The sequence below is a fragment of the Microcaecilia unicolor genome, chromosome 9, assembly GCF_901765095.1.
Source record: "Microcaecilia unicolor chromosome 9, aMicUni1.1, whole genome shotgun sequence".
NCBI lineage: Eukaryota > Metazoa > Chordata > Amphibia > Gymnophiona > Siphonopidae > Microcaecilia > Microcaecilia unicolor.
This window is the reverse complement of record NC_044039.1, coordinates 27,626,310-27,651,267: the sequence shown is the minus strand read 5'-3', so window position 1 is coordinate 27,651,267 and position 24,958 is coordinate 27,626,310. Positions and strand designations below refer to the sequence as shown.

The following is a 24,958-nucleotide window of genomic DNA, read 5'->3' as shown; positions in this document are numbered from 1 at the left end:
GACTAGTTCTGTATTTTGCAGCAGTGGCTGGTTTTTTTTAATTATTTCAAATGCCAGATTGATATCTGTGATAAAAAGTGGCTGTCAATCAGTATCCCTACAGAATTGTTTGTCTTCTGCAGAAAAATCATGTCATGTCTACAACTCCACCTGAAAGGAGTGCAGACTAAAGGCCCAGCCCGGCTTTACTAAAATGCATTATTAGACTTTATTAGTTAATAGGTCCTATTGCATAAAATGGGACCTGTGGTAAATAACATGCATTAAGATAGTGCCTCTTATTAGATTTAGCTCTAAGGGCCCTGTTTACTAAGCCGCACTGTAGACGCGCTAACTTTTTAGCGTGCGCTAACGATAGAAACACCCATTATATAGTAAACAGGACCCTGTGTTTGGAAAAAGCAGAAGACAGCAAGTTCTCCAGCAGTTCATCTGAGTATTTGTTTTGCATTTCAATTACGAAATACCTCTTAATTTTTTAAATGTGTTTCTTAAAGAAACAAAGCTGTACAAAATTATGAAAACATTTTGTTTCAATAAAATATTGAAAACTTGTGAACATGAATTATTTTTTTGTTTGTAATTTTTTTTGGAGCTGGTGGTATTCAGATCTGCCTGGCCACACTGTAGGTCTTTTCAGTAAGCTGTTGATGTACTACTGTGCAAGAAACTGCATGACTCCAGTTTCTGCCTCAGATGTAATGTCATCACTTACAGGAGAAAATCTGTCCAAGAAAGGGATAATCTGGGTTTCTTCCTCTTCTCTCTATCCATCTCCTGTACGTAAACCTTAGCTCTGAGTTAAGCATAGCTGGCTTAGGGATAACAGCAAGTGGCTGCCTCTCAGCCCCCCCTCTTCCCTGGGGTTCTTGTATCTCCTTTCCTGGACTCTTATGGAGGGCACAAGAAGATGGTTGGTCTCTGGATGCAGGGCTATTTCTTATTTCCTCCAAACACAGTGCAGGAGACATCCCCTGACCAATTACTGTCAGGCCGATCTGTCCTCTATTACTTCAGTTTGAATTTAGGTCAGACTAGGATAAGGACTACTAAATGCTCTTCAGTGTGGACATAAAAGGCACATTGTGTTGGCTTTGTTTCATATACAATATTATTTAAAAACAAGTTTAAAAAAAAAACATGATGGCACATGTTTGAAACTTCAAATGAAATAATTCTGGAGTTGATTCACACTATTCTAGCACAGGCTACTCTAACTACTATAAACACGCAACTATGGAACGCACTACCAAACGCCATGAAAACAGCGCATGATCTACCAAAATTTCGGAAATCACTAAAACCTAACCTATTTAAAAAGGCATACCTCAATGACCCAACCTAAATGCCTCGATCCTGCAACACAAGGAAACTACTACTCGACCTGGACATAACTTAACCCTTCCTCCCTATTCCCTAATGTGTCTATCACACATGAACCTTCTACAATATCACTCTGTATCTGTTATACTGGAACTGGCGATCACCACCACGGTATTATGTAAGCCACATTGAGCCTGCAAATAGGTGGGAAAATGTGGGATACAAATGCAATAAATAAACTTCATTCAGCATGTAAATCCCTCCTTACGTGGTACACAGACTTGGCTTTCCACTCATTGCTTGCCAGGGCTGTAGTTTGTTAAATCAGAAAATGCTCATATGTATTGCAGCTGCTTCAGTGAAAATGTTCATAGAAATTAGCGTTAATGATCGAAAACAAAATGTAAGCTGGTCCAGCAGGTTCATTATAACAGGATACCACTTTTATTTATTGTTAGGTCATGGCAACTCGAATAAGAGTAGTGACAATTATAGCATGTGAAGTTATGGCACAGTTATAACACCCCCTCATGTGTTTGAAATGCTGTATCCGGGAGAACTTAAGTACAGAAAATGCAAATAATATTATGACCATGTCACATTCTTAGTGATTTTTTAGTTTACCATTGTACCTTACAATATCAGGAATGGTACATATACATAAAACATTGTTTTACACCAGCCTGTACAGATTGCAGCTTCCTTAAGGCAAGAAAGTAGAAAATATTTCCCATACTTTGAGCACTTTACGCACATCTTTATACTGCTACAGAACTCTGTATGTACTATACAAAGATCACACTAAGTGCACTTTATTGCATTGGATTTACAACTTGGCACCATAGTTTTCTTGTACTTCTGAGGAGTAACAAAAGCAACATTTTGCATCTGTGCAGTCAGTCTGTTTACAGGTCTTTTTCAGTATCAGACAAGAACACTAAAGCTGAACAGCAAAAGTATCTCCTTGTGTAGAAACATGGCATCTTGAATTTTAAAACTTACAATGTTGTTATTATTATGGATTTTGCTCACACCTTTTTCAGTAGTAGCTGAAGGTGAGTTACATTCAGGTACACTGGGTATTTCCCTGTTCTCGGAGGGCTTGCAATCTAAGGAGCCCTTTTACTAAGCGGCAGTAAGCCCAACATGGGCTTACTGCTCGCCATGCCGAAACTACCACTGAGCTACTGCAGGAACCTGACTGTAGTTCCCACCCCCAGTGCATGCCATTTCCAGCGCTACAAAATATTTTCTAGTTTTAAAGTGCCAGGTTAGCACTGGAGCCCTTAAGTACTTTACCCTGAAACAGGTGGTGTACTTAAGGGCTCCAAGGAAAAAAGGCTGCCTTTTGCCCACTGCCGGTAAAAGGGGGCCTCAGCGTGCACTAACGCTGGCCCCCTTTTACTGCAGCTTAGTGAAAGGAACCCTAAGTTTGTACCTGAGGCAATAGAGGGTTAAGTGACTTGCCCAAGATCACAAGGAGCAGCAGTGGGATTTGAACTAAGCACATCTGGCTGTCAAGACCGGTGCTCTAACCACTAGCCCACTCCAGTATGTAAGCATAATTCCCAAGATATGTTGCAGTATTCATATTTACCATCACCATGGGTTGTGAGATATTCTGGTACTGTTAAATTCTATGGAAGACTGAATTGAAATTCTAGTTCACCATCTAAAATGTCACACAAAATCTGGTCAACCAGAAGTAAGAGGTTAATTATGTATTAAAACATTTTCAAGCATAATTCAGTGTTCAAAAAATGTATAATCAATGCATAAAATAGTTACAAAAGTTTTTGCTATAGTCGGTTGGGAGAACACTAAGTCCAAATACTTCTCAGTCTTTACAAAATGAAACTTCAACTGCCGAGGGTGATTGTGTCTAAAGCCTCTAACAAACCCTCATAAGCAGGTCATCCTGTATCACCAGTTTCAAGTATATTCTGGAAAAACAATCAGCATATCCCGATACAGCAGGGACAAAAAACTACTGTTTCAAAAAAAACACAAACTAATCCACAAAATTACTAAACATGGAGGGGCATTTTTGAAAGAAACGTCCAAGTTGGGATTTGGATGCCTTTGTAAAACGACCAAATCTGGGGACAGGGAAAAGCGTATTTTTGAAAAACGATGGATGTCCATCTTTCATTTCGAAAATACCAAGGACGTCCTTGGATTTGGACGACATTAGACATGGACGTCTTTGACTTTAGGCGATTTTCGAAACCAAAGATGGCCATGTCTAAAACGTCCAAATGCAAGCCACTTGGATGTGGGAGGAGCCAACATTAGTTGTGTACTGGTCCACCTGACATGCCAGGACACCAACTGGACACCCTAAGGGGCACTGCAGTGGACTTCATAAATTGCTCCCAGGTACATAACTCCTTTACTGTGTGTGCTGAGCCCCCCAACCCCCCCCCCCCCCAAAAAAAAAAAAAAAACCCCACTACCCCCCAATTGTATACCACTACCATAGTCCTAACGGGTGAAAGGGGACACCTAAATGTGGGTGTAGTGGGTTTTGGAGGGCTCGCTGTTTCCTCCACAAACGTAACTTGTAGAGGGGAATGGGCCTGGATCGGCCTGGCTGAAGTGCACTGCACCCACTAAAACTGCTCCAGGGACCTGCATGTGCTGTCATGGACCTGAGTATGACATCTGAGGCTGGCACAACATATTTTGAAAGATGTTTTTTGAGGGTGGAAGGGGCTTAGTGACCACTGGGGGACTAACAGTAGGTCATCCCCAATTCCCTTCGGTAGTCATCTGGTCATTTCGGGAACCTTTTTGTGCCGTATTCATAAAAAAACATGTTCGGGTGAAAACTTCCAAGTTTTACTTTAGGACGCCCCTGCTTTTTTCTATTATGGCTCAAAGACATCCAAGTCTTAGGCACGCCCAAGTTCCGCCTTCACCACACCTCCGATAAGCCCCCTTGAGATTTGGATGTCCTTGCAATGGACTGCAGTTGGAGACGTCCAAAATCGGGTTTCGATTATGCCGATTTGGACGTCTGGGAGATGGACATCCATGTTCTGATTTATGTCGAAAGGTGGACGTCCATCTCTTTTGAAAATGAGCCTGACAGTGTACTCTGAAAACCAACTAAAAATTAGGGAAAAAATTACAAACATTAATTGACACTGCACAGCATATATATATATATATATATATAAAACAAAAAAACTCCACCACTTAGGATGGGAGTCCAAAAATATCTTCAACAGAAGACTCTAACTTTCAGTGGATAATTATATTTTTGGACTCGCTCAGATAAATAGTGGAGTTTTATTATATATATATATACACACACACACTGTGCAATGTCAATTAATACTGTTTGTAATTTTTTCCCTAATTTTTAGTTGGTTTTGAAAGTACACTACGTTTAGTAGTCTTGTGGATTAGTTTGCATTTTACATTTTTTTTGGAACAGTAGTTTTTTCTCCCTGCTGTATTGGGCTTTCGGGAGATGTTTCCTTCTGTTTGTTTTTCCGGAATATAATTGAAACCGGTGACAGGATGACCTGATTTTGAGAGTTTGTTAGAGGTCTTGGACACTCTCCCCCTGGGCAGTTGAGGTTTCATTTTGTAAAAGTAAGAAGTGTATTTGGATATAATGTTCTCCCAACTGACTTAAGCATTTTTTTTTAGATTTATTAACGTTTTGCTTTCCCAGTACTTATTAATTCTATAAAATAGTTACATCATGGGGAAAAAGACCTATTTAGGCATGTATACACCTTTATAATGTTTTATTTTTGCCTTTTTTTCCTGGGTGTGTTCTTCATAAACCATGCAAATAATCCAAAGGTACTCCAACTCAAATAAATATCATTCTTTAATGTAAATTAACTGCACAATTATAATCCACACACACCAAATGGTCCAAAGGAACTCTGCATATCAAACCTCTCACACCATCAACCATACACAGCCATCCAACCTCATTATCCACATAATCATTATATCATCTGCAATTATATAGCTTCATAAGATGCTGTTAATACATATCAAATGAACTTACTCTCTGTATCTATCATTAACTGCAATACATTAAAAATATATGTATACAGCTACAAACAAAATCAATGTGTTAAAGTTAGAGTCAATATATTAAAGTTCATATCAAGCCCATAACAGGCAAACAGCAAATTCCCACTAAACAGGATTCAGCTATTACAGTCCATATATTGAATGGGTGCGGTGCCAGATTTGAAAACAGCTTCCCTCGGAGCCACTTTACATAATCATTCTGATCATGCTAACTTCCTCTAGTTTCTCTATGCGAGACCGCATTTCGTTGTTCACTTCATCAGGAGGAACACGATAAAACTTCCGGACAACAGGATTCGGGCTGTGTATGGTTGATGGTGTGAGAGGTTTGATATGCAGAGTTCCTTTGGACCATTTGGTGTGTGTGGATTATAATTGCGCAGTTATTTTTCATTAAAGAATGATATTTATTTGAGTTGGAGTACCTTTGGATTATTTGTATGAAATTTGTACTCCTAGTTAATCTATTTCCCCTATTAGTAGTAGCTTCATAAACCATGCCCAGGACATTGTGAATTGTCTTTAAAACATTGAATGGAGTGAATATGAAAGATCTGGAGCTTCCATCTGGTGCTGTACATCTTCAGCTTCTGTATTAATACTCTACAGTTACTGCTTTAGTTCTGAGGTATTCATGAAGTGCTTCTTCACCTAGGATTTCAGAGTAGAAAAACATTGATCAGATGAGGCATTTTTGAGCTAATCTGTGGCCCTCATAGTTGGTCTTTGTCTTCCTGTCCTATAGCATGAAATACTGAAGTTATTAGTAATCTTGTCACACTAATATTACAGCATTCTGTTTAATATATTTACATAAGAACAGTTGGTCAGATCAAAGGTCCATCAAGCCCAGTATCCTGTTTCCAGCAGTAGCCAAACCAGATTACAAGCACCTGACAGGTTCCCCAAAAAGTAGATCAATTCCATGCCACCTATCTCCATGGATAAACAATTACTTTGCCCAAGTCTATCTTGTTAATAATGGTTTATGGACTTTCTCTCCAAGAACTTTCCATATCTTTTACAGATCTACCACATCACTCATATCTTTTTTTTTTTTAACCCAGCCATGGGGCTAGTGAACTAACAAAGGATTCCCTGGAAATGGTCGTGATGTGAGTTATTTCCCTTGAGAAACTAGTTCATTTGCATATTATGCAAATTGTTGGTGCTTTTTTTGGCATTAATGTTCACACAAAATCATGAACTTGATTACAAAAATTAACTGCATCTCCAGTGTATAGTTAAGTCTCACAAAAAAGCATTTGTGTTCTTGAATTTGTGAAAGCCAACTAGATGAAAATAATTTAAAAAACTGATTTGCATGATTCTTCAACTTGAGAGCAATTTTTGCATTTGTACAAAATAGTGTTAGTTTAAATTTGCAAATATGATTATGCATATTACTTGCTGTTTTCATGCCTCACATTTACAAATGTAGACACTTTAGTATACAGCCTCCAAAGGAAAGGATTGCAATGAACTAAGGGTACCAGATAGCTCCAAATCAAATGTGAGTTGAACTAGTCCTGGCTCCATGCTATTGTGTGTATGGACTTCTAACTAAAGTGGGACTGGTTCAGCTTATCTGATTGATTGGGTGGCATGTTACAATCCAGTAGTGCTTGAGGGCAGTAGCGTTCCGAGGGGGGGCGGTCCGCCCCGGGTGCATGCCACCAGGGGGGGGGGGGGGGGGGGGGTGCCGCGCGTGCGCCTGCCCTCCGTTGTTCCATGCTTCTTCTCTGCCTCGGAACAGGTTACTTCCTGTTCCGGGGCAGAGAAGAAGCATGGAACAACGGAGGACAGGCGCGCGCGGCACCCGCCCCCCCCGGCGGCATGCACCCAGCGGGGGGGGGGTTCCGCCGGGGGGGGGGGGCGAATCAGCGATCCGCCCCGGGTGCCAGCCCCCCTAGGAACGCCACTGCTTGAGGGTAAATGTAGAGTAAGGAGCAATGAAAGGGAGAATCACATCCTAAAGGAATAAAAGGTGTACCACTAAACTCCAAAAATGGTAGACCATGAGGCATATTTTCAAAGCACTTTGGGAGGCTAAGAGGCAGATGCACTAAAGCTAAATGAGCCTTTAATGACTCTCCAACGAGGAAAATTTGATCCATTGCATGCATCAAAGGGCTTTTACCGAGGAAGCCAGCAGCTAACGAAAACGGAATGGAGATCAGCAATTAGTGTGAAAACCCCATTGAAACGACATGCACTAACCTTTTCCGATTGCCTTTACGCAGGAAAAAGGCAGGAAAACTAACGAGAGGTCTGGACCTCTCGTTAGGACAGCTCTGTGCCAGGACAAAATCATTAAGTGAAAAAATAAACAAACTTTGAGCCAATCCCAGCGCATTAGCAGAGCTAAAAGCGCTGTGATTGGTCCAAAGGACGTCAGAAAACACATAAAAAATAAAAAAATAAAAAAAGGATCGGGAGGAGGCAAGGGCTGCTAAAGGTACGTTTGCTTTTATTCTTGGTTTTTAATTTAGAATGCAGGGGGAAGTGGGGCGGGGGGAACGGCGACCACAGGTGGGGGGGGGGGCAAGGACGGCCATACAGGACGCTCCTGACCAGCGCCTTTGCCCCCTCCCGACCCTTTTTTTTATTTTTGTTTTGATTTGGGAGCCATGTGCTTGTGATTTGACTGTGTTTTGACTGTTTGTGGCATGCGCAGAGCAGCTAACATAACGCTTGGCTGCTCTGCGCATGATTTGGGGGCCGATTAACGATGTGTATTGTGATTCTTTGATACATTGTACGTTTCAATACCGATCTCAGCATGTGTGACTTTTTTTTTTGGTGCATTTTTCGTTATTACGTTTGGTTGCTGCATCTGCCTCTAAGTTCCATAGGTTTCTATGGAACTTTGGGAGGCTAAGTGCTTTGAAAATGAGCCCCCATGGGTTCACTACAGATTTGGTAAGTGGGCGAGAAAAAGTCTCATACTTGTCACAGGGTCATGATTCACACAATCAACACCCAATCTATGGATGAAACACTTTGTTTGTGACTGGTTTAATCATTGACAAAAACCACCTTCCAACCAAATGTTTTTGTCAATGATTAAACCAGTCACACACAAAAAAAATGGTTTTCCTCCATAGATTGGGTGTTGATTGTGCGAATCATGACCCTGTGACAAGTATAAGGCTTTTTCTCACCCACTTACCAAATCTGTAGTGAACCCACGGTCTACCTTTTTTGGAGTTTAGTGGTACACTTATTTGTTAGTAGACCTCAGTCAATTTCTGTTTTCTAAAGGAATAAAAAGAGGCAGCAGATCTGTCCAAGGGGCTCCTTTAAAAGAGCAGGGAATCGGAATGATTCATGATGATACTGTAACTGACTCCCAGAAGCCGTCCCTGTGACTGTTAAACACCTCTGGTTTTCAATTGTAAGCAAATTCTTGGACAAAACATTTGCAAATAATCAGCTAGAGTTCTCAACGTGCTCTACCGATTCAGTTTGTGCTACTGCTAACGCACATTCTTTTACTGCAAGCCCTATTTTATGCAATGGGAACTAGATACTAATAATGTACATTAATAACTAATGCAGTAGAGTATATTAGTTACTCAGGCAATAAAAATGTTTAGTGTGTATATAATCTCCAGATGTGCCCTCAAGTCAGAGTTGACTGCTGGCAACCGAACAGTGAGGGACCCCCACCTTCACATTGTGGTTTTTATGGCACAATAGAGGAATGGTTTGCCATTGCCTTCTCCTGAGGGAATGGAGGGTTAAGTGACCTACCCAAGGCCTCAAGGAGCTTCTGTAGGATTTGAACCTGTTAGGTGTGGGGATGATGCTTGCTAAGCACCAATTCTATATCCAGGGCCGGTCTTAGCAAGTGCGGGGCCCTGTGCAGACCAATTTGATGGGGCCCCATCCTAGCCCACCCCCACCCTAGCTCCACCCCACCGAGCTCCCTCTGTGCTCCAGGGCCGGCCACCCCTCCCCCCCTGAGCTCCAAGGGCCCCCTCCCTCCCTTTCTCCCTCTGAGCTCCAAGGTCCCCCTCCCTCCCTCCCAGCTCCAAGGCCCCCCTCCCATCTCCAAGGCTCCCCTCCGAGCTCCAGGGGCCTCCCGCCCTCCCTCCAAATTTTAAAAATCATCTTTCCTCGTCGGGTTACAGCGGCAGGCAGCAGCAGTGAAAGCATGCAAGCTCGGCGCTTCAGGAGCCTTCCTTTCTCTCTCTCAGCTCTGGTCCTGACTCCCGCCCTCATTTCCTGTTTCCACAAGGGCGGGAGGGCGGGACCAGAGCTAGGAGAGGGAAGGGAAGGCTCCTGAAGCGCCGAGCAGCTCGCACGCTTTTCACTGCTGCTGCCTGCCGCCGTAACCCCGACGAGGTAACTTAGATGACTTTTAAAATTCAGAGGGAGGGGGACTGGAACTCAGGCGGTTGGGGCAGAGTTCAGGCACGCCGCACGGGGCCCCCTTGAGCGCGAGGCCCTATGCGGTCGCCTCGCCCTAAGACCAGCCCTGTTTATATCCAACAATTACGCTAGTAATTGCTGTTATAGCAGAGGTTTTCAACCCAGTCCTCGGGGCACACCCAGACAGATGGGGGTTTTCAGGATATCCCCGTTGAATTCGATGGGGATATCTTTAAAACTCTGACTGGATGGGTGTGCCCTGAGGACTGGCCCTGTGTTATAATATACTAGCATAAGTCCCCGGTTACATGTCTAACTTTAGGTGCAAGCAATCAATGGTAGTTTAATGGCTGGTGTAAATGCTTGTGCCTAGCTGCTCTCATGACCAGATGATCACAAACCCCGCGCTGTTTCAAACAGCGCTCTAAAATTAGTGCTGGAACAGCACGGGACAATAACATCCCTATGATCAAAGCTAATAGCATGCAAATTCATGCACGCTATTAGCTCTGTGGGAGGATTGTGCCTGGGCACCAACCAAGGCACAATCCTCCCGCAGAAGTTGTTTAACAGATCCAGGCTGTCAAAAAAAGGCCAGTCCCTCCCCCCTCCCCGAACAGAGGCCTTGGTGGTCTAGCACCCACTGACCCAACCAGACATGCCCTGACTGACCAACCTGCCCTCCAGTACCTTCAGATGACAGAGGAGGCAGTAGCACTCCCTCCTCCTTCCAGCACTGCCTCCAAAATGGGCAGGGCTTCCCTCCCATATAAGGGAAAAACTCTCTTATATGGTAGAGAAGCCCCACCCAACACATCCCAGGATGCACTGGGCAGGGCACTGTTTTGGAGGCAACGCTGGAAGGAAGAGGAAGTGCTACTCCTTCCTCTGTCATCTGAAGGAATGGGGGGTTTGGGGGCACTAGACCTCCAGGTGGGGGCTGGAGGTCCGGTGGACCTCCAGCCCTCTCTTTTGTTGGGAGGGTGGGTCGGTCAGTTGGGGGATCTAATATATCAGGGGGGATGTGGGGCCTCTGCTAGCATGCAGATGCATGCTGGACAGGGCTTCCAATTCTTCCCCAGTGCTTTGTAAACCCTAACGCCAGCTCTGAGCTGGCAGAGGGTTTACAACAGTAGCAGCGTCCTTGTTTGGGGAATACAAAGGTCCCCGTTTAGCATTTTCATGCTATTAGTGTTCAGAGCCGGCAAGCACATTGTTACACGCACTCACCGGCTCTGATCATGGGGCGCGGGCAAATGTGGGTGCTAGTCTGGCACTATTGGCCTTTAGCGCCTGCGTTTGCTTTTGATCATCTGGTCCTCAATTAGGAGTGTAACTGTTAGTAATCTAGAACCTGTGCAATAAGTGCTAAGCATGCTCCTGACCCGCCCATGCCCTTCCCCTTGCAGTTCTGCGTTATGGATTTTGTGTGCTGAATTTGACTAAGAGCAGCTACGCGTGCAAAGTAATTCCAGTGATCGCCAAGTATAACCAGTTATCGGTTGTTAATTGGTTGTTATTGACAGCAAATTTGCCAATGAAGTCACATGCGTAACTGGCGCTATTCTATAACCTACGAGTGCAACTCTGCAAGCTAAGTGTGAAATTGTGCATGCAAGTTCACAGAATGAGGGGGAAAGTACTTATTTATTTATTTTATTTATTTATTGCATTTGTACCCCACATTTTCCCACCTTTTTGCAGGCTCAATGTGGCTTACAGAGTGTTATTATAATGTAGTCATTACATGATCTTAAATACAGTCAATAGTAGGCTGAAGGTAGATGAGGATTTAGATGGGAAGGTGTTAGGTAAGATCGTGTGAGAGGTGTTGTTTGATGAACCTGAGTGGTTTAAGGGATGATTTATTTCATTAAGGATGTCTTTTGTAGGCTTTGTTGAAGAGATGTGTCTTCAACGATTTGTGAAAGTTGGTTAGATTGTCCATGGTTTTCAGGGTCATGGGTATTGCGTTCCATATCTGTGTGCTTTTGTACGCAAAAGTAGTGGCATATGACTGTTTGTATTTAATTCCTTTGCAGCTGGGGAAGTTCAGATTGAGGAATTTGCGGGCCAATCTTTTGGCGTTTCTGGGCGGTAGGTCCACTAGGTTTAACATATAGAGTGGGGCATCTGCGTAAATAGTAAATAGGACCCAAAAAGTCTTGAATATAAGATACAAAGTCCAGTGACTGCAGCAGATACTTACCTAAATCTTTGCCAAATCCCGACTGTTTGAATCCACCAAACGGTGCTGCAACATCCGTCTTGTTATATGTGTTAATAAACACTGTTCCAGCTTCTAGTTTTTCACTAACGTACATAGCCTTGCTTATGTCCTTTGTGAAAACCCCCGAAGCTAAACCATATTCAGTGTTGTTTGCTCGCCGCAACACTCCATCTATATCTCTGTAAAAGAAAAATGTATATGAACAACACTATTCACTCAGCAAAACATGGTTTTAAATTGTTGCAGTGGGGATAATGAGGTATTCTGAGGACATTCTCTTTTCTCATTCTCAAATATCAATCATCACAGCTCATTAGAGGATGACCGAAACCAGTGGTTTTGGTTCTGGCTGAAACCAAATCTGAGGCCAAAATCTGCAGCTCAGTTTTGGACAGAACCAAAGCAGAAACCAAAAATGTGCCTGCCCCCGTAGCCCCCCATGCCCCCCTGCGGGCTGCTGCCACCCCAGAGCATCAGTAGGCCCTCCACAGGCCTTTCTTAACAAGCTCTGGCACTAGACCACCAGAGCTTGTTAAGAAAGGCCTGTGGAGGGCCTACTGATGCTCCAACTGCAGTCCTTTCGCAAGGACGTCCAAAGTTCAAGGGGGCGTGTCGGAGGCGTAGCGAAGGTGGGACTTGGGCATGCCTAACACTTGGATGTCTTTGACCCATAATCGAAAAAAAAAACCAAGGACGTACCTGACGAACACTTGGATGTTTTCCCCCGGACGTGTTTTTCTTACAAATAAGGCACAAAAAGGTGCCCGAAATGACCAGATGACCACCGAAGAGAATCAGGGATGACCTCCCGTTACTCCCCCAGTGGTCACTAACCCCCTCCCACCCTCAAAAAACATCTTTAAAAATATTTCGTGACAGCCTCTATGCCAGCCTCAGATGTCATACTCAGGTCCATGACTGCGCATGAAGGTCCCAGAAGCAGTTTTGGTGGGTACTTTCAGTGTACTTCAGACAGGTGGACCCAGGCCCATACCCCCCCCTACCTATTACATTTGTGGAGGAAACAGCGAGCTCACCAGAACCCACCACAAACCCACTGTACCCATATATAGGTGCCCCCCTTCACCCGTAAGGGAGCTATGTTCCTGGGAGCAATTTATGAAGTCCACTGCAGTGCCCCCTAGGGTGCCCGGCTGGTGTCCTGGCATGTCATGGAGACCAGTGCACCACAAATGTTGGTTTCTCCCACGCCCAAATGGCTTGCATTTGGATGTTATTGACATGGACGTCTTTGGTTTCGAAAATTACCAAAAGTCAGAAATGTCCATGTCTAGGGACGTCCAAAATTAAGGATTTGGACGTCTCTGATGGTATTTTCGAAACGAAAGATGGACGTCCATCTTGTTTTAAAAATACGGATTTCCCCGCCCCTGGATTTCACCGTTTTGCAAGGATGTCCAAATCGCAACATAGATGTCCCTTTCTAAAATGCCCCTCCTGGTGTGACAGTCCACCAAGACATTAATCCTGAACTATGAAAATCATTTGAGCATTTTTTTTTGAATTCCAGATGACTGTACTGGTAGCTGTATCTAATTTCTTAAAGAGATCTAAGGATCCAAACTGGAATAGTATTGAATTGTATAAAGGTTTATGTATTTTAACCATTATAGAATGAATGACCCTATCCACTAGAGCCCCTGGTAGTTGAATATGTATCTATCAAGAAGAGGAAGTTAGTAAATATTTGTGAATAATCTCAGTTCATAGACTCTGTGCATTTCTATCAGTTTGTATACTCAAATATTTAAAATGATCATAAAGCACCGGGAACGGGAACTCTGCCAGGTGTAATACTTCTCCTGAGCCATGCACAGTTCAGTTATTTCCAGTTCAATTTCAGTGCATAAGAAGATCTGTAGTTATTAATACATGGAATAATGCAGACAAATGGTAGTTTCAAAGGTATGAATTAAACTTGATAACTTTAAATAGAGACTAGAACGTACCCATCCTTAAACTTAGAAATAACCATAATAGGACCAAAGGATTCTTCCTGAGCGAGGTACATGTGGTCTTCAACATCTGTAAAGACTGTTGGTTCCATAAAGAAGCCTGTAGACAAGGGTGAGATCTTTTCAAGGGTCTGTCTTAATATATTTCTGATTAACAGAAGTCATACCCATTGTCATTTATGGACAGCAAAAATGGTTTATATCAAAAATGTCTTCTCACTTTCAAGGGGTCTTTTACTAAAGATTAACTCGAGTTATCTGCAGCAGGGCCCATTTTATTCCTATGGGCCCTGCTACAGATAACTCGAGCTAATCTTTAGTAAAAGACCCCCTCAGTAATATATTTATAATTTATTAAAATTTACCATACCGCCAGGCTTGAAGCAGGTCACAGCAGTTTACAGTGTAATAATTTTTAAAAGAACTCCATAACCGTGATAGGAAAGATCCTAATACATCCTCACAGACCATTTATGCAGCATGAACCAACTGAAACAATCAAGATAAGTCAAAGCAAAGTAAAATAAACATAAAATAAAATATACTAAAACAATGACATAACATTATAACGAGCCCTCGCATTCCTATTGATCTAGAGTTCCAAGTGTTGTAACAAAAAATACATCTTATGTAGTATCTTAAATTTCTTCAAAAGAATTTCAGCCCGTATCGGAATAGGTAACTTATTCCAAAGAGCATGTGATGCCAGATGAGCCCTAGATGGAGTGGATAATACCTATGATCTGACAATGACTTCAGAGCTCTCCCTGGATTATAATGGCACCACTGTTCTCTCTAAGCTGAGTGGGAGTCCTCCAAATGCATTGCTGCCAGTGGGGGGCAGTGCTTCAATATTGTGTTTTCAAGCACTAGAGACAGCTAAGTTCCTTGGAGTCCTGTAGAACTTGCCTGTCCCTCACTATTGAAAATTGATAGTGAAACAGCATCCCCCACTGGTAGGACTGTAGGTGGAGGACTCCCGCTCAGCTTAGATGGAACAGTGAATGGCATTCCATTGAAACCAGGTAAGATGACGCATTTTCACACAGGGGCATAGCTAGGTGGGGCCACGGGGGCCTGGCCCCTCCCAGATTTTGCCCGAGCCCCTGGTTTTGCTAGCCTCGCTGCTCCCACCGCCGTACCCCACAGCACCACATACCTTTGCTGGCGGGGGTCCCCAACTCCTGCCAGCCGAAGCTTTCTTCAGCGCCGGTCTCTGGCGTGCCGCGTTCGCTGCCCTGTGCTTTGTTCCTCCTGACATCCTGCATGTTCCTTTAAGTGAAACTAAGCAGGTATTTGCTGCTGTGGGGTGCGGCGAGGCATTGGGGGAGGTGAGGCGGTGGGAGGGGGGGCGAGGCAGCGGGGTGGCAGACTAAAATGTACCCCCCCCCCCACCTCAGGCTCTGGCCCCCTCCCACCGCGAGGTCTGGCTACACCACTGTTTTCACAGTGAGGTCTATGAGCAAGCACCAGCACTTTAAATTCAGTCCTAAAAAGTACAAGAAGCCAATCTAATAACCTCACTTCAGCATTTTACAATGTTTGAAGCAAATTAGCAGCAGATATACCTGCATAGACTACATTACCATACATATCGGTGTCCACTGTTAAGTTTAGCCCACCAAGCATTTAACTTTAGACTACATACAATGCTATATGGTGAAAAGTGAAATGTTTTGTTTGAGACAGGCTGGAATTGGCGGGAAAAGTTTTATGAAAAGCAGTGAAATTCGGTTGTTTTCTGCATAACTTCAGTGTCCAAGTGCCAATACACAAATATCAAATATAATTTTACATGGATTTGTTTAAACTTACATGGGACTTTTCAGCAGCAGCACTTGAATGTACATCAAAACCAGAAATCTGAATAACTTTAAATGGATATTTTATTCATTTAAAGCAGGGGTTCTCAACCCAGCCCTCGGGAGACACCCAGCCAGTCAGGTTTTCACAATATCCACATTCCACAATGAATATGCATGAGTTAAATATCAGTGGCTTAGCCAGAACTTAAATTTTGGATGGGCCCAGAGCTAATAGGGGTGGAATGAGTATTGTTTCTTGGGATACTAGTAAATAATGCCTTAGAGTGCACTTGATGACAGATTTCTAAGTAAATCATCTGCCCAACAGCTACTCTGCATCCATATAAACCACATACATACTTAATGGAAACACCGACATTTTTAAATATAATTACATTAGCCCATACCTTAAACTTGACCAGATATAAGTCTACTACTAGTTGGAGTGGACTGAAGGCGTGGCCTAGTGGTTCGGTGCAGTGTGCCTTGGATCTGGGGAACTGGGTTTGATTCCTGCTGCCTGGCAACTGGGGCAGTGGGTTGATCTCCTGAGGAACTGGGTTTGATTCCCACTGCAGCTCCTTGTGATCCTAGGCAAGCCACTTAATCCGCCATTGCCTCAGGTACAAATAATGCTTACATTGTGAGCCCATTTGGGACAGAAAGTACCTGTACAAATATTTGTGTCAGTAAACCACATAGTTGCCTATGGGGATCACGTGGTATATCAAGTGCCATAAATAAATACTATAATGGGAAATCTCTCAACACACATGACAGTATTCTGTAAATAATTACAGCAATGACACATATCCTTCAAACCTTGCCTTATAACAAATGGAAATGCCTGTATTCATAAAACAGGTAAATACCTTTGAAGTCTTTTTTGTTCCCTACCCCACCCCATCCATCCATCCCTGTAGCCCAGCATCAGCCCTTCCCTTTCCTACCCCGTCATCCACCCCTGCAGCCTAGCGTTAACCCTGTCCCACCCCCTCTTATAGTCTCATCAGTCCTGCCCTTCTCTACCCCCTCCCCCACCAAAGGCACACCAGCATGAAATATAAAACTTTTTTTTTTCTGTGAACATTCTGGGCACTGCAGAGCCCACACCCACCCACCAACATGAAATATTAAACATTTTTAACCTGGGTACTGCAGAGCTCATCCCCACCCAAAAACCAACATGAATAAAATTTTAACCTGAGCACTGCAAGGCTCACACCCACCTAGAAGCCCACCAGCATTACAAAAAAACTTTTTTTTTCTGGGCTTGTGGTGTGCATGTGGTGCTACTGGTGCTGGAGAGAAGGCCCAAGCTGGCTCCTGCAGTGGGTATTGGCCGTGGGGGAATGGGGCTGCGGAATGCTCAGATTTCTCCTGCGCCATTCAACTCCCTGCAGGTTTTTGTCAGGTCAGATTGGGTTTTCTGAAGGTGCGGAGACTGGAGGGAGACCCGAGTTACAGCAGACTGGTGCTTGTGGGCTGCGGAGTCACAAGGCAGGCCTCATCAGTGAGGAGGAGCAGAATCAGCCGCAGGGATAAAGAGGCAGAGCCTGCAGTGGTATGCTGCGTTAGCTGCCGGAGCAGATTGCCACCCCAGTGCCTAACTCCCGACCGACTCCCAGTTCCGTGCAGCTAAAAAGGGCAGGTGGACTGCTGTGCTGCTTACTTGCTAGGCTGCCTTGCACGACCGCACGTGGCTAAATGCAGTTGTGCAGAGTGTAGACAGGCACTGATTGGCAGTCAGAAAGACTGGGTGGACCTGGGCCCACCCATAGCTATGCCCCCCGTTAAATATGCATGCACTGGCCTTTCTTGCTTGCATATCTAGCTCATGCATATTTGATGTGGGTATCCTGAAAACTTGATTGTCTGGTGTGTCCTCAGGACTGGATTGAGAACCACTGATTTCAAGTAATATGGTTAGCCCACAGCTGAAAATTGACCTCAATATTTACAAATGTTAACAATCAATATTAATGCCTTTTAGTACACTGACCCCTAAGTTTTGCATAATGGTCCATTAATGCCCTCCCTCTTCCCCTTCCATTTAAAGGTTTCTTAACATTTTGCTGACCTGATCAATAAATCCAGACTCCTAAGTGTTAGCACTATTAGAATAAAACAATGCACTGATATCAAACATCTTCTTATAGTCTTCCATAGCACAGACGATACATTTTCTTCTCACTCTGTGCATTCTCTCTATTTACCAGCTCTGGGTACTTGTCTTCCTCCATACACCAGGGTGGCTCCTTCTTTCACCCCAGTCTCGCAGTATTCCAACAGTTTTTCCAGGTGTGCCTTGTGGTTCTGTGGACCGTGATCGGTGGATCGGTCAAGAGGGTCACCAATTTTCATCTTTTTGATTTCTTCTACCTACAAGATTATGTATTAGCAGAAAATGCAAAATAAGGTAAGATCTTCTCTAAATGTCTTTAGGACCTGGAAGAGATTCAATATTTGTATTGCTTTGTTTGGCATTTTTTCTATAATGATTTCCGACATTTGTAACTAAATTTCTGGATCAAATTCCAGTACAGTATATTATAAAAGTTTATGGATTCAACTTTCAGAAATAAAAATGACGATCGTTGAACAGTAGGAGGGTAATGTTACAAATCTTTTTTTGTGTGTAAAACACCTCTTATAAAATTAGGTCATGCCTAAAGGTACAGGTGGTACAAGGTAGCATGCACTTGTACAGTAGATGCGCTCATGGGAGGAGTTTGGATGTAATATGGGCAAAGTCACAATTTACACAGGACTCGTTGCCGGAGGATGTGGTAACAGTGGTTAGTGTATCTGGGTTTAAAAAAGGTTTGGACAAGTTCCTGGAGTAAAAGCCCATAGTCTGTTATTGAGATGGACATGGGGGAAGCCACTTCTTGCCCCAAGATTGGTAGCATGGAATCTTGCTACTGTTTGAGACTCTACATGGAATCTTGCTACTCTTTGGAATACTGCCAGGGAGTTGTGACCTGGATTGGGCACTGTTGGAAGCAGGATACTGGGCTACATGGACCACTAGTCTGACCCAGTATGGCTATTCTTAGGTTCTTACTTTATGTGCTAACATTTAGGCCTCCTCCTGAGCAGGTAAAAATGTCAACATCCACAATCTCAGCACTATCTCTCCAGGATTTGTGCTAGTAACTTATAAAGACACACACTGTTAACTCTTGTACATGGTTAACGTGCGTTAAAAAACACTAACGCGCCTATAACGCGGCTTAGTAAACAGGGCCCTTAGGTAGTTGTAAATGAAGTTTCATGGCAACAGAGTCCCTGCTACAGCTCCAGTTGAGATTCTGACCGAAAGGAGCAGTGGACATCACCATAATTGCACGCCATATTTTAGCAATAAAAGGAAATATGTTGCCAGAGGCAAAGAGGCTCATTCCTGTGGCCAATAGCACCTACTCTTACTGTAAAAACAAAAGAAGCTTCCTGTAATTAAAATTAATTTAAAAATAGATATTACACATCTTACCACTCTCCTCACAAACTCATCGTGAATCGATTCTTCAATAAACAGTCGGCCAGCTGCAATACAGTTTTCTCCCTTGTTGAAGTAGACCGCTCCCATGCCCTTCGGAAGAAATGGGGAAACGCTCATGAAAGCACGCAGTGCTACAGAAAGCAAATGCAGAATATCCTACCTCTGATAGTAGAAAGCAGCAGATACCTACAGGAAGCCCATAAGAAAGAGGATGTGTGTTTGGTGACCCTTCCCCCCCCACCCCATCACACTCTTCCAATTTGGGGAGCCACTGAATCCAGAGTGAAAGCTTTGTCTTATGCTTAACAACTGAACAATCAAGTTTAATGATTAATGGATCTCTCTTACATTTGTCTAATCCCTTTCTAAATGCAGTTAAGCAAGGTGGCAGTGAATCTCAACAGAACAAGTCAGTGTTGTGTAAGGAAGTCTTTTGCTTATTTTAAATCTGTCATCAAATAAATCAAAACCACAATCACCTGGATTTAATCAGAACCTTTAACTTTTCAAGACCTCAGCGGTGTAACTCAATAGCACAAATTTTGAGATTTATACACCCATCTCGTCACTGGTCTCTACACAAATTATTTATTTAGTCACAATTCAGCAATCCCTAACTTTTAGTCCAGAATCTATATATTTAATAATTTATTGTAGAAATATACTCATCTGAAAGTTTAAAATAAGTCAGTCAAGGACCTCAATAGCACAGATTTTGTATTGCTATTGAGATTTATACACCCACCTCATCATTGGTCTCTACACAAATTGTTTAGCCAGCAATCCTTAACTTTTAGTCCAGAAGTTTAAATAAGCTAGTCAGGGATCTCTTCTAACCTGACTCATGTTTCGCTCTTAACCTATCTCAAGGACTGTCCCACTATAAAAGGGGCCATGAATTTTGTGCTGTGATTAGTGGATGAGTCATGTGGTTATGGAGATGAGATAAGTAGGAGAAGGAACATCAAACTGCCACCATCTTTGATGCTGAAAATTTGTATGTCGAAGAGACAGACTTGGTTTAATGAAGGTAGGATGACACATATTTTCTTGAGAAGGAAGGGGGATACATTTATGTGGAGGTTTTAATAGATTTTTTATCTTTTATAGGGGACAATCCTCGAGACAGCCTAAGGGCGAAACATGAGTCAGGTTGGAAGAGATCCCTGACTAGCTTATTTAAACTTCTGGACTAAAAGTTAAGGATTGCTGCATTGTGGTTAAACAATTTGTGTAGAGACCAATGATGAGGTGGGTGTATAAATCTCAATAGCAATACAAAATCTGTGCTATTGAGTTACCCTGCCGAGGTCTTGAAAAGTTAAAGGTTCTGATTAAATCCAGGTGATTGTGGTTTTGATCAAATAAATCAAGGCAGGGACAGATGACTAATTAATAAAAGTTATATAAGAGAAGGGCCAGGTTTATGCATATTGTGGCCCCTAAGCTGAAACATTTAAGAGCCCCCCCCCTGGATTAAATAGAAGATAAATGTTAGGTATGGGCTGTCGTTTGCAAAGATGTCAACGACATATCCCAATTGTTAAACAAAAACAAGCAGAAAAAAAACACAAGATTTTCTGTTTTTTTTTTTTTGGGGGGGGGGGGGTTGATTGCTGATAATAGTACGCACTTTTTGCAGAAGGCATGCTCTTAACAACGTGGAGGGGCAATTTCGATATGACATCTAAGTTGAACAATGGATGTTTTGCGCTAAATGTCCAAAATCCAAATAGAAAAACAAGAAGACTGCAGAAGCGGAAGACTGTGGTCCACTACGCATAAAAGTCTAAAACAAAGGAGTAGTATGACCAGCAGGGCACCTCCAATAACAACAGGAAGACAGTGGGAAAAAAAACTTTATTTTATAATGCCCGATATAGCACCGTGTTTCGGCCAAGTGCCTGCCTCAGGGGCCTTGATATAAATATATACGCTTGAGAGTTTGAAGCACTTGCTGTCTTGAAAAAGACGCTCTGTGCAGAAGAGAGGTTAGTAAAAAGCGCTAAAGTAGGTGATCACTGTTTCACCGCCAATAACAACAGTAGAAAAAAAAATCATGTCTGGACTCCACATGCATCAGTATATAAAAAGATTCGACATGGACCCATGTTTCGGTGCACAGCACCTGTGTCAGGAGTTGTGCAATCTTATATGAGTCCTACTTTACCAATGATCATCAGAGGAGATGCTGAAAAACAGCAGAAAATGTGACTTCATATAGTGAGAGCCTTACACCATAACTTGTCTATACTGAACGCCGTGTATGCAAAACAGTGTCATTGCAAAATTAGGTTTCCCTTTGGAAAGTAAATTGTACATTTTTCAGTAGGTAAGTACAAGCTTCATATAATTTGCAACATTAATGTTGCCTTACCATTCTCACGGCTTTGTCCAGATCACAGTCACTGAATATAATAAGCGGTGATTTCCCACCGAGTTCAAGCGAGACTTTTTTCAGGTTACTGACAGCACAGCTAGAGAAACAAGGTTGCATAAAATCAATGAACATTCAGAGGTTTGGGAAATGATCCCTGAGGCTTTATTTTCATGAATGAGAAGTGCTTACAATCCTAGTATCTGCTGACTTTACCATGATGGAATTGCTTTCGACTGCTAGAGGCGAGGATGGCTAACAGAAGAGAATAAAAACAACAATGTCTGTGTCACGAAATGCCTAGTGACCTGCCTGAGGTTACCCCGCGGCCACTTAGAGGGTCTATCCCCAGCACAGCTCAGGTCCACCTGCACCTGCCGCTTGTGCACTACACTAGCACCCTCCTCCCACTGACTGGGTCACAACCGCCTCTGGGCGAGACTCCCGCTCTCAAATTATCCCCAGTGATTTCTAGGTTACTGGGGCTACACTCCCAGTGGTCCCACAGTTTCCAGAAAGCACTCACAGACCCAACACACAAACCACCAAGATTCTTTATCAGTTCAGACCAGGGGCGTATCTGCGTGGGGCCTCAGGGGCCTGGGCCCCCGCAGATTTCGCCCTGGACCCCCCTACCACTGCCAACCCTCCCCCTCCGTTGCTCGCCTACCTTCGCTGGCGGGGGACCCCAACCCCCGCCAGCCGAGGTCCGCGTCCTCCTGCCGCTGCCGGCTGCCTTTAAAGAATTCCGTCAGCTGGCGGGGGACCCCCAACCCCCGCCAGCCAAGCCGAGGTCCTTTCATTTTTCCACTGAAGCTGGCGCCGACGAAAGTTTCTTTTGAGTCTGACGTCGCTGTATGTTGTACGTGCAGGACGTCAGACTCAGAAACAGAATGAAGCTGTTTCTGAGTCTGACGTCCTGCACGTACAACGTGCAGCGACGTCAGACTCAAAAGAAACTTTCGTCGGCAGGAGGATGCGGACCTCGGCTGGCGGGGGTTGGGGTCCCCCGCCAGCGAAGGTAGGCGAGCAACGGAGGGGGAGGGTTGGCAATGGCAGCGGCTGGGGGGAGGGGGATCGGCAATGGCGGCGGTGGCGGCGGCGGCGGGGGGGGGCTATAATGTGCCCCCTCACTCTGGCCCTGGCCCCCCCTACCGCCGCAGTTCAGATACGCCCCTGGTTCAGACAGCAGAGGCAATAAACTGAATAGTGTTTACAACAATGAACAAAAAAAAAGTGCAATCAGTAAACAATAACAGGTAACTGAAATATAGATCAATTATAATACTAACTAAACATTTGTTTACTTTCTAAAAAGTACCTTGGAAGATCAGGACATATAATTCACCGAACGTCAGCAAAGAGATCCTACTCTCTTTTCTTCCTGGCTAAGACTGGAGAAAAAGCCAGTAAAATCCAAATGAAAATGAGCTCCTGGGCCAATCAGAGCTCAGAACAACAATCTTTGAAAGTACACTGCAGACTGCCTTTCCAAAAGGCTTAAACCAAGAAAACAGCCTTAGTTCTACAGCAGCTTCAAAAATTAACATGCACCACCTGCTGGCCAAACTAGAGAAATACACTTCAAGAATTAATGCAGTTTTACAGGCTTAAAACACACTGTTCTGTCACAGTCTGCAAAGCCACCGTGCTGCTAGGAAACACCTAACTTAAACGGCTTTAAAACAATGACTAAAATTGCTTTTTTACAGTATTTAATGCTAGCTGAGTCTGCTTTTTTAATTGTGTGTCTGACTATGGTAAAAAAATATTACATATCTATCTATCTATCTATCTATCTATCTATCTATCTATCTATATGATATGTTTTCTAAGAAAGGTTTTTTTGTGTTTTAAATGCAGTCAAGCAACTCAGCATTTGAGTCATTTTTCAAATGGACTTACATATTTAATGGCAGTGAAGTAAATGTATAACTATTATTCTGGGTTTTCAAACGCTATATGGATGGGCTGAAAATCTGTCTAACCACTCTGCCATTATCCACACAGAAGCAGGGCAGCAACCTGAAACTATCCCTTTAAGGCCTAATTCTATATGTGGAGCTAACAATTGTGCACAGAAATGTGGCTGTGCATCTAATTTCTGCGCCCACTTTAATTGAATTACAAGCCAGTTAGTGCTGATAATTGGATGCTAATTGGCATTAATTAAAATTTAGGCGCACATTTTTAGGCACCGGGTTCCGCATGGCCATGGAAAGGGCATGGGTGGATCAGAAGCATTCCTGGAATTTATGTGCAGTTTTATAGAATAAGGGAGATCCGCCCTAATTTAGGTGCGAGAGAATTTGCACCAGGTTTTACCTGGTATAAATCTTCACGTTTAAAATCAGGCGTGGATCCCGGCACCAGACACTATTCTTTAAAAGGCACCCAACTCTGAGCGCTGCTTATAGAAGAGTGTTTAGCATGAAATTTTATTGACGCTGATTTTTCAGCACCATATATAGAATTTCGGCCTTAAGAGGTAATATTAGAACCAGGTACCTAGTTTAAGGTAGCCAAAAGATGTCTATTACAAGCCTATTTTCTAAAGCACAGTAGGTACCCCCTTTGCTTTATAGAATACTAGCATAAATGGCTGAAAACACACCTTAGTTTAGGCGTGATAACTTGCACCGGCCCTGGAGACAGGGGCGTAGCTACGGGGGGCCACGGGGGCCTGGGCCCCCCGCAAATTATGTCCGAAGGAGCATCAGCGTGCACAGGACAGGAGGAGCAAGAAGAGCAGGGCACGAATGCGGCTGTGCTGGAGACGGCGCTGATGAAGGCTTCGGTTGGTGAAGGTTGGGGACCCCGTCAGCAAAGGTATTTGCGAGGTGAGAGGGTGCGAGAAGGTGCAAGGCGGTGGCGGGGGGGAGGTGAGGCAAAGCGAGGCATGGCGGTGGGGGTGGTGGCGGTGGGGCGGCACTCAAAATGTGCCCCCAACCTTGGGCTCTGGCCCCCTCCCACCATAAGGTCTGGCTACGCCCCTGCCTAGAGATGCCTGCATTTTGCAAATAGACATGGAAATTATACTGGGCCCTATAGTCAGCACTATTTAAACTGCCAGTAATGGTTCCTGGAGGTTAAATAGCGCTTAGCTGGCTAAGGGCTAATATTCAGCGTGAGATAGTTGGTTATCTCCACTGAATATTAGCGCATAGGAGAAGATTCTATATTTGGTGCCTAAAAAATGGGCGCTAAAATCAGTGCCGACTAAGCATCTACTATAATAAAACTCACCCTCAACATTCTGAGGACACTGACATCAGTGAAGCCAAGCTCTGACTTCCTTCAAAA

The 24,958-nt window shown here is 43.6% G+C and overlaps 1 protein-coding gene across 1 annotated transcript in view; it reads right to left on the bottom strand.

The window, feature by feature from the left end:
• Window positions 1-4,409: 4,409 nt before the first annotated feature.
• ALDH1L2 (aldehyde dehydrogenase 1 family member L2) overlaps window positions 4,410-24,958 on the bottom strand; it is an 82,204-nt gene continuing 61,655 nt past the window's right edge. Inside the window, exons 18-23 of the mRNA XM_030214764.1 lie at window positions 21,656-21,755; window positions 19,270-19,368; window positions 17,990-18,155; window positions 13,963-14,068; window positions 11,972-12,171; window positions 4,410-6,036 (exon numbers count right to left, since the gene is read on the bottom strand). Of these exons, the coding sequence (XP_030070624.1) occupies window positions 5,981-6,036; window positions 11,972-12,171; window positions 13,963-14,068; window positions 17,990-18,155; window positions 19,270-19,368; window positions 21,656-21,755 (727 nt within the window). The 3' untranslated portion in view covers window positions 4,410-5,980. The remainder of the gene's footprint in view (window positions 6,037-11,971; window positions 12,172-13,962; window positions 14,069-17,989; window positions 18,156-19,269; window positions 19,369-21,655; window positions 21,756-24,958) is intronic.